General features: G+C 36.5%; 1 protein-coding gene across 1 annotated transcript in view; it reads left to right on the top strand.

The window, feature by feature from the left end:
• The window catches only part of Tgap1l1 (GTPase activating protein testicular GAP1 like 1), a 144,303-nt gene that overhangs the window by 15,251 nt on the left and 119,051 nt on the right, over positions 1–10,001 (top strand). The window contains exons 8-13 of the mRNA XM_087636522.1: positions 2,989–3,171; positions 5,275–5,453; positions 5,864–6,025; positions 6,979–7,088; positions 7,570–7,759; positions 9,194–9,452. Of these exons, the coding sequence (XP_087492648.1) occupies positions 2,989–3,171; positions 5,275–5,453; positions 5,864–6,025; positions 6,979–7,088; positions 7,570–7,759; positions 9,194–9,452 (1,083 nt within the window). The remainder of the gene's footprint in view (positions 1–2,988; positions 3,172–5,274; positions 5,454–5,863; positions 6,026–6,978; positions 7,089–7,569; positions 7,760–9,193; positions 9,453–10,001) is intronic.

Here is a 10,001-nt window from a genome sequence, read left to right as displayed (position 1 = left end):
ATTTAAAAAATCATTTGGCAATCGCTGCAGAAAATCCTCCTAGCTATATATCTCAAGGGTTTCCATCACTCACATGGTAGCTCACAACCATCTATAACTCCAGTTTCAGGGGATCTAATTCCCACCTTTGACCTGCACAAATACCAAGTCTAACATGGTAAACAGGTATATATGTGAGCAAAAGACATACACACAGAAACAAGTTTAAATCTAAAATGTAAAATCTTCAATTTTTTATTTATTCCAAAATATGTAGATTGTTTTGTAATGAACATTCGAAATGTAGCCATTTCTCCGATTCCATGTAAAATATTCGGTTCTCATCTCCTATGACCAGTAATTATGTAACTGAATGTGAGATCATATTCTGAAATTTGGAGACAACCTGACTTAATTACAGCTATTCTCTTTGTTGCCTTCTTTTATTTCTCACTAGATTATTGCCAAATAAATAATAGTAATAAAATTATCAAAAAAGTTAGAATAAGAATTAAAATTTTGAAATCACCAAGTATGCTTGCAAAGATTATCTTTTAAAAAGTACTGAAAATTTGAAGCTCTAACACATAAAGTTGACCTTTATACAAGTGACATAAGTCTCAACAGATTTAAGAGAATGCTCTCCCACTAGTGCCAGATAAGAAAACACTCTCTTACATAGGTACCTGTGGTCTCTGAATAGCCCATGTATGCTCTTTATTTGGTGGCTCAGTCTCTGATAGCTCCCATGGGTCCAGGTTGATATTGCTGGTCTTTCTATGATGTTTCCAATCCTTTCAGTTTTTCAATTCTCCCAACTTTTCCATAGGGGCTGTCGACCTCAGTCCAATGGTTAGATGTAATATCTACACCTGTTTTAGTCAGCTGCTTGCAGGCGTCTCAGAGGACAACCATGCTAGGCTATTGGCTGCAAACACAACATTGCATCAGTAATAATGTTTGGGATTGGTGCCTAATCATGGGATGGATCCCAAGTTGAACCTGTCACTGACTGGTCACTGCTTCAGACTCTATTCCAGTTTGTCCTGCACTACATTTAGATAGGAGCAATTTGAGGTTGAAAGTTTTGTAGGCGTGTTAGTGTCCCTGTCCATCCACAGGTGTCCTGTTTGATTAAAAAGTGGTCTCTTCAAATTTCACATCTACATGATTTGGCGTTTTGGCAAAATTTCCTACCTTGACTCTTGGGAGCACCCCTATCCCATGTCTCTGGGATATTCTAGAGGTTCCCACTAACCCCAAAAGTTGTAAATTTCCATTCATTCTCCTGGGTCCCTTGGCCTCTCTCATGTCTCCCCCATACCTGATCCTGACCTGTTCTCCTCCCATTCCACTCTCACACATAATCTCTCCCTCTGTCTGCCTCCCATGGTTATTTATTTCCCTCTGCTAAGTGGGATTGAAGCATCCTTACTTAGGCTTTCCTTATGGTTTAACTTTCAGTGTCATGGATATTCTGTACATTTTGACAAGTATCACTTATAAGTGAGTATATACAATTCATGTCCTTTGGAGTCTGAGTTAGCTCACTCAGAATATTTTCTAGGTCCATGCAATTGCCTGTAAAATTCACGATGTCCTTTGTTTTAGTAGCTGAATAGTATTCCATTGTGTAAGTAAACCATATTTTCTGTATCCATTCATTGGTTGAAGGGCATCAGGTTTGCTTCTTATTACAAATAAGGCTGCTATTAACATAGTGGAGCTTGTGTCTTTGTGGTACTGTGGAACATCTCTTGGGTATATACCCAGGACCAGTATATCAGGGTCTTCAGGTACAACTATTTCCTGTTTGCTGAGGAACAGCCAGATTGATTTCCAGAGTGGTGGTAGAAGTTTGCCATCCCACCAGCAATGGAGGAGCATTCCTGTTTCTCTACAATCTCATCACCAAGTTCTTTAGTTTTGTTTCTATTTTGAGAATAGTTTAAGGAGTTTTGGCTCTTATTTGAATGTCTGGTAGAATTATGCACTAAAACCATCGTGCCCTGGGTTTTTTGTTACTGTTATTGTTGTTGGTTGTTTTTAATGAATTCTTCTATTTTCTTAGGATTTATGGGACTGATCAGTTTATCTGATCTTGATTTAATTTTGGTATGTGATATCTTTCTAGAAAATCATCTATTTCATATAGATTTTCAAATTTTGTCAAATATAATCTTTTGTAGTAAAACCTGATGATTTTTTTTAATTTCATCAATTTCCATTATTTATCCCTCTTCATTTCTGATTTTGTTAATTTGCATAATATTTCTGAACTTTTAGTTTAGGTTAATGTGTCTTGTTGATTTTCTCAAAGAAGATCCTGGTTTTATGGATTCTGTTTCTTACTGATTTCAGACCTAATATTATTTCCTGCTATCTGCTTCTCTATGGTGTGTTTTCTTCTTTTTGATCTAGTTGTTTCATTGTGCTTTTAAGTTGCTAGTGTAGGATATCACAGTTAACTTTGTGAAGACAATTAATGCTCATATTTTATTTTATATATGCAATGTGAAATATTTAAATTGATTAATATAAAGCTAGAGAAGTGAAGTAGTATTCTTATGATATAAAAATATTATTGTTATTAATACTCCAACAAGCGTGTCTTAAAACGGTTAGAGAAGAATACAGGAAAAGTTCCCCTACACAGTGCACTCTTAGGTCTATATTCTTTAAACAGAGTAATACACTGAAAAATTCCTCCACATTATTTTTAGAGTTCTCAGCTTAATTTATTATAGTATCCCTGTAAGGGTTCTAATGTTCTAGTGTGTACAGTCTACATTATCCTGAAGGAGGAGGAATAGGAGGAAAGAGAAGAGAAAGAGGAGGAAGAGGAGGAAGAAGAGGAGGAGGAGGAAGAGGAGGGCGAGGATGAGGACTAGGACGAGGAGGACAAGGAGGACGAGGAGGAAGAGAAATACAGCAAAGCATTCTAAATTGTATCAGAAGGGATGCCCATATTCAATTACATTAGTTACAATTCATGTTTTTTTCTCATAGGGCATGAGTATACACATGATATTATAATGATAAATATTCAAAAGAACTTCAGTTCACGGGACTTAAAAAATTTTAAAGATATTTCTTATCTTCCTGGGATACTCATGAAATATCTAAATGCTGATGTACATTGGAAATTCATCTTAAAGCCCAGAAACTCAGCAAGAAGCCAGCAGCAAAAAAGTGAGTCCGCCACTTTCCTTCAGGTGGCTTTTCTCAGTTCCTATTAATTTGTCATAAAATATCACAGCATGCTATCATTTTCTTGCTTAGGAAACGGGCACTGTAAAAAAGAAAAACAAAATAACACATTAAAACAATATGTTTCAGGTCCATATTAAGAGAACTCAAAATTCTGATGTGAAGACTAGTCTTGGTTATAGGGAGAACAATTCATTTTTTCCAGGCAGATATTTGCCATAAACTGGTATGTCAAGACACTGTGAATAGCAAGTATAAGACATGGATCCTGATATGTTGCCCATCAAGTGGTTTCATGACTAGAGCACAAATTTACTTATGAACTACATTTTGACAAACTATTGCAATGAAATCTACATAGAAATACTAGATGTATGGGATTGAAGATAATCTGTTGCAGGCTTGAATAGAAATCACCTTAGGTTTGTAGCCCAGTCTCTAATCTCATTTCAACCCATATAACAAATATCTTTTAGACCTATATCTAGATTTTAAATGGCCTTAACATTGATAGACTGGGCCTTTTGAATTATTTTTTCAAATGATAGAATTCTTTTATTACTTCTCCTTAATATCCTTTCTTGTAAACCTCCCACTTATACAATTGATTTCTTTTAAATTTTGCTTTTTTAATTTTTTATTAATTATTATATTTACATTTGAAATGTTGTCCCCTTCCTGGTCCCCCTACCAAGAATACCCCACCTCATCCCTCTTCCCCTTTGCCTCTAAGAGGGTGCTCTCCCACCAACTTAGCTGGTCCCACCTTACCCCTCATGCATCCCCCTTCTTTGAGGCATTAAGCCTCCACAGGAAAAAGAACATCCCCTCCCACTGAGGCTAGACAAGACAGCCGTCTGTTATATGTGTAGCAGGGACTGCAGACTGGCAATGTATGCTCTTGGGCTGTTGGCTAAGATCCTGGGAGCTCTGAGGGGTCAAGTTAATTAATATTATCGTTCTTCCTATGGGATTGCTATCTCTTTCTTCTCCTTCATTCCTTCCCCTAACTCTTTCATTGGGGTCCCAGGACTCAGTCATGTGGTTGGCTGAGAGTATCTGCATCTCTCTCAGTCAGAAGCCAGTAGACCCTCTCAGAGGACAACGCTGTCAGGTTCCTGTCCGCAAGCATAGCATTATACCATCAACACTGTCATGGTTTGGTGTCTATGCATGGGATGGACCAGAAGATGAGGCAATCTTTGGCTGACCTTTCCTTCAGGCTCTGCTCCAGTCTTTGTCCATGGGTATGCATATATATATATATATATATATATATATATATATATATATATATACACACACACACACACACACACACACACAGACACATGCACACACATACACACAAACGCTCACTCAGATAGCTTTGTCAATCTATATAATATTTGTGATTTCAGTCCTCATAATTTTGCATTAGCCAGGCAGACAATATGTTCTCCAGTGAAGAAGACTATTTTATATTGTTTTATATGACTCATTTGTTTACTTTTAATTTATTTGTTTTAAGTAACATATTTAAAATTGTATTATAGTCCAATATAAAAGAAAACTCAGAAGGGAAAAAGAAACTTTAATTTCAGCTGTGAACTTACACTATAGTGTATAGTCATGTATATTTTCTCAGGAGGGGAAATGCTGCTGTTGAAATAAACTTAACAATGGTCTTCAAAATGCTGAACAAGAAAACTAAGGATAAAAGACCTTCACTATGACATTTGAAAAAAAATAGAAAATTTTTAAATAAGAATAAAAGTGAGGGAGGCTATGAAAATGGATGTAACTATTGAAGCAACAACCTGTACATAGTTCAGGGAGCTTATTCAACTAATGTATCTAGTATTTCATGATACAGTATGGAGTTAGACAGCATCATCTTGTGAGAATTCCCACTACAGAACACAAGACCATGTCTTAGAGACATCACTAAGATTAGTAACAGTGTAGGGCATATGGGAAGAAGGTTGCATAAACACAACAGGATGATTAACCCATTATAATAGGGACATTTTGCAATTGAAATTTTGTTTTGTAACAAATCTATAAATTATACTATCCCATGTAATGATCTCATCTCCTGCTCAGATATGAAGAAAATAACTTTTAAGAAACAAAGAAGTTCTGTAACATGGCAGTTGGATGGGGCCTCTGTGCCCCACCAGGACAAAGTATGCACCATCCCACAAGTTAAAAAGGGAGGAAAACTGTTTGGAAGAGAACTCAGCTCCATTTGTCAGGATGGCGACCTGCCCTCAGCAATCCTGGTATGTCTCACATGGCTTTTCTCTGGCTCTCCTAAAAAAATCCTGCTTCTTAAATACCTCACTCCTTCACTTCTATCACCATGTCAAGTAAAAATTGTGTCTCAAATCATTAGCTTTCCAATAGGAAGATGAGAGAGGGCTATTCAGAAACCATCTATTGGAAAAGTTGGATTTAATCCCTTAACTATTTTGGAAAATCTGATATAAAGAAAAGTTGCGTGATCTTTAAGGGTTAACATTAGGGTGGGATGTGTACAACAAAAGATTGCAGCACAAAACCAGCTGAGATCCTCTCTGTCCATGCCAGCACTTGCACTGCACCTGTGCACACCATTGGTCTGGTTCCCAAGGAGCAACTAGTGCTCTGTGCTGTGTGAAGCCTAACAGGTATTTCTCTTTCTTCTTCTCAGGACATGCTGTACGTACTAAAAAAGAAAGGTCCCACAACCAAGGGTGTCTTTATAGAACCTCCAAGTACAACTTTGTTCCAAACAGTAAAGGACAAATTGGATTCGGGAGAAGAGGTGGATATAGAGAAACAATCAGTTCATGTAGTGGCGTGGATCTTTAAGGTAGGGAATGTCCTTCCATCATCCACCTCAGGATTCCTCTGTGTCTCTGGGAGTAGTTGTCTTCATTTTGCATTCCCTTGAGTGACAGTAGATACATATGAGAGAAATATGATATGCTCAAAGCCTCCTCTGTTAATAACCTGGATGATGGTTTGTTCAGAAATTGTCTAAGCAATGCAATTGTTGGACTATTAAAAGTGAACCCTCCCCTCATTTCTAGGAGATCCGATCTTAAAGCAAATGTCCCTATTCTCTGGTGTAAAATTTTTCTGAATATCCCAACCTATGGTCAGAGTCCACAGTTCAGGAGTTATTATGTATATGTATAAACTGGGGCTGAGAGCCACAGGATATTTTGCTTTTTGTACCTTAAATGACTGTGGTTTTCAGTAATAGTCTCCATTCATTTAAAAGAGAGCCTTTTCTGATGGGTAAGGGCTATAATATCTGTGAACATTAAGTTAAACATAATAGAGTTAGGAGTTACACTTGTTTAGTGAACATTAGGACATTCTCTAAGAACCATGACCACATGTGCCTCCATGCTTCCAGTACCAGACGTCCCTTTATGCTCCTGAGAAATCAGATAATAACTTCCTATGGTTGTCTTTATTGTGGTTATCATAGTTGTATGTTTCTATTATTTAAAAATAGTATTCAAACTGAACTATCGATCGCTTATATGGGCTAGTTTGCTCAGCTGTCCATTAGAGGCATGCTGAGCTAAGGAAAGATTTTTCTATAGTCCAAGTAAATCTGAAAATTTACTCTTTGGTCTCTAGCTTGAATAGATGAAACTTACTGGGCCCACATATCATGGAATGTTGTAACTAGGGGAAATTTGGGGAACTGTGAAGAAAGTTGGAACTAAACTGAAATTTACTGGTGAATGTACTTTGAATAATTTCCATGTTTAATTATTTCCACAAAAATATTTTTCCTCTCTTTATAAGGACTTCCTCCAAAACATCGAGGGAAGTCTAATGACTTCAAAACTATATGATGAGTGGATTGCTGTAACCGAAAACGTCAACGATGAAGAGAAATTAGCCGCAGTGCAGAGGTAATAGTTGGCAAACTGTGAACAACATCAACAAAATAGAAGGAACATTTGCTTACACATATTAGAGATTATATATCACAGAAATATTTACTAAGAACACTGACAGACAGCAAAAGGTTTCAATTATTCACAAACACGAAAGACACTTTTTTTTTTTTTTCGGAGCTGGGGACCGAACCCAGGGCCTTGCGCTTGCTAGGCAAGCGCTCTAGCACTGAGCTAAATCCCCAACCCCAAAAGACACTTTCAAAAGAGTTTGAGTTACAGTGGGAATTACAGTAGCTCAGGTTTATAATCTTACTTTCATATTCCAATTAGATTTGTCTTTTTTTCTGAATTGGGTAAATGTTTCAAGCAATAATTTGAGTACAAATTCTTTCATTTTATTTTCAGAGCATCCTGCATATGATATGATTACTCCATTCCCTTAATATTTACAAATTGAGTATATTTGTTTTAAAATAACTGTCTCTGTGTTCAGTCTTTTAGATAAAATGCCACCTGAAAATGCGGCTCTTCTGAGGCAACTTTTTCGTATATTATATGAAATTAAAAATCACTCTTCCATTAATAAAATGTCTTCTTACCACCTATCTGTTGGGTTAGCCCCATGTCTCTTATTTGTGCCGAGCTTCTGCAATAATGGAGAGATAAATGATATTGCCAAAAAGGTAATTAGATAAGAACTTTACTCCTAGCGTGTATAAGCCTTTACAATGAGACAGAAAAACATGATTATCCTGAGAATCTGGGTTATTTTGTGGTTGTTGTTGTTGATTGTTTTGGTTTTGGTTTTGTTTCATTTTGTAAAGTAAGTACAGCTTTGAAAGTTGTTCTTCTGGAGGGAAGGAATAATTGGTGCGTTTTAAGTAAAATATAAATGGGTATTTGAGCTCAGTGACTCAGTCTTTTGTCTTTGTTATTTAGAATAACCTTAGACTGTCCCAGTGAGAACAAATGCTGTTGAATGATACAAAAAACAATCCTGGGTACTGGGTTCAGCAATCAAGTCTTAATTCTGACATAATCAGTATAGAACCTGTGAAATTCTACTTGTTTTCAAGGTGGTTTCCCTAACAAAAAATGGCAATGCAATTTGGAATATTTTTATTAGATATGGTCCTTAAGACTCCTGATTAATGTAAGTAAAATACCATTGGCCTCAGGATGCTGGTTTTTATTGGTTTAGAGAAATTATTGAGTATACTTTTCTATGTTAGCCACCTTTCAAGTACTATAATAAACTACCAAAACTTATGCAGTACAGTGATCAAATGGTTATTTTGACTTAAGTATTTGAGTTTCTGATCCATTATTAATTGAACAATTTCCTTGGACCTGTAAGGAACATATTGTAAAACAGCTCAACTGAGAAAAAATAATATTCCTCATATTGTGTAGAATCAAAGATGAGGAGAAGACAGGGCTCCAAAGTACTTGCCATTGAAGATACATAATTATCCCGTTTCCTCCCAGTTGACCTTATTTCAAATACCTCCCAATATAATGAACCATAAGATCAAGATGTTACCATTGCATCTGCACTGAGTCATCACTGTATTAAGATTATGTAATTAATTAAAGATATGTGAAGAAATGGCACCTACAGTGATATATTGATGCAGCTGTTAACATTGCACTGCATTGAGACACATGAATGTTAATGCACAGATGGGTTTGCTTGTCTCTTGCTTTTTAGACAGCCCATGAGAACTTTCAGTAGGATGGTACCCATTTTCAGAGGCTATCTTCCCTCCTTAGCTCTGCCTTTCTATAAGCATCCTTATAATCTTGCTCACCCACATATGTGTCAAATGTAACCAAAGTTTTTCAGTTGACAGTATGTATCACATAGTGGCCATCACAATGGAAAAACTGGAAATCATCCTCTTATGTAACATTGCACTGTGATGATCACACTTGAACATCTGATCTCACAATTTTTTAAATTTCTGACAAATGCCTGACCCTATATTTTATAAAAGCTAACTTTTTCTCAGAATTTTGAACTGCATATTTTAGCCTCCAAGACTAAGAAGTAAAATGTGATTTTGCAACCATTCAAAATAACATAGACCCTCTGTGTTTGCCCTGTTTTGTCACAGATTTCTCTACTGAAGTTTATGATCGAAAATTCGCCACAGTTTTTTGGCGAGGACTTGGCTGCAGTGTGGCAGGGAACATCACTATATCATCGTCCCGGAGCAAAGTCCTCGTGTTCCCAGAGTACTCCAACAAATAGTGGGAACGTGAAGGAAACCAAACATGGACTCAGCAGCTCCCCCAGTGGCAGGACATGCACTCCTGGCTATAATACACTGCGGAGAAATTCAGCTGCTCTTCTTCCCTATGAGGGCATTATAGGTATGTATAGTTGTTCTACTACCATAACTTAAAGTTAAATCATTGAGCACTGAAAATATGATTTATAACAAACAACAATGAAGGATTTACTAAACCATGTGAGGGATAAATTCACCTATGTATTATAGATATTATCCTATTGTTAGAATTTGCTTCCAAATTTTAGTACCTCTTTCCACTGGTCCTGAGTTTATGTTAGAGATTAAACCCAGAAATGAGATTAAGTAATTAAGGAATGTAAAGAAATGATGCTTACAGTGATATATTGAATCTTAACATAGATTTTTAAAATAAAGAAAATAACAACTTAATAGCAAATTGGATTTTCTTTATGTAACAGCTCTGGTTGTCATGGAACTTGCTCGGTGTACCAAACTGACCTCAAACTTACAGAGATCCACTTGGCTCTGCTTCCTGAGATCTGGGAATAAAGGCATGTGCCACCATGCTAGTCTCTTAAGAAAATCTGAAAATATAGCATAATATACCCATATGGTTGACATAGACACTATGATCTCAGATTTGAACTCACAGATCAGTGGAGAAAGC

The sequence above is a fragment of the Rattus norvegicus genome, chromosome 2, assembly GCF_021556685.1.
Source record: "Rattus norvegicus strain SHRSP/BbbUtx chromosome 2, alternate assembly SHRSP_T2T, whole genome shotgun sequence".
NCBI classification, from domain to species: domain Eukaryota; kingdom Metazoa; phylum Chordata; class Mammalia; order Rodentia; family Muridae; genus Rattus; species Rattus norvegicus.
This window is presented reverse-complemented; position numbering and strand designations above follow the sequence as displayed.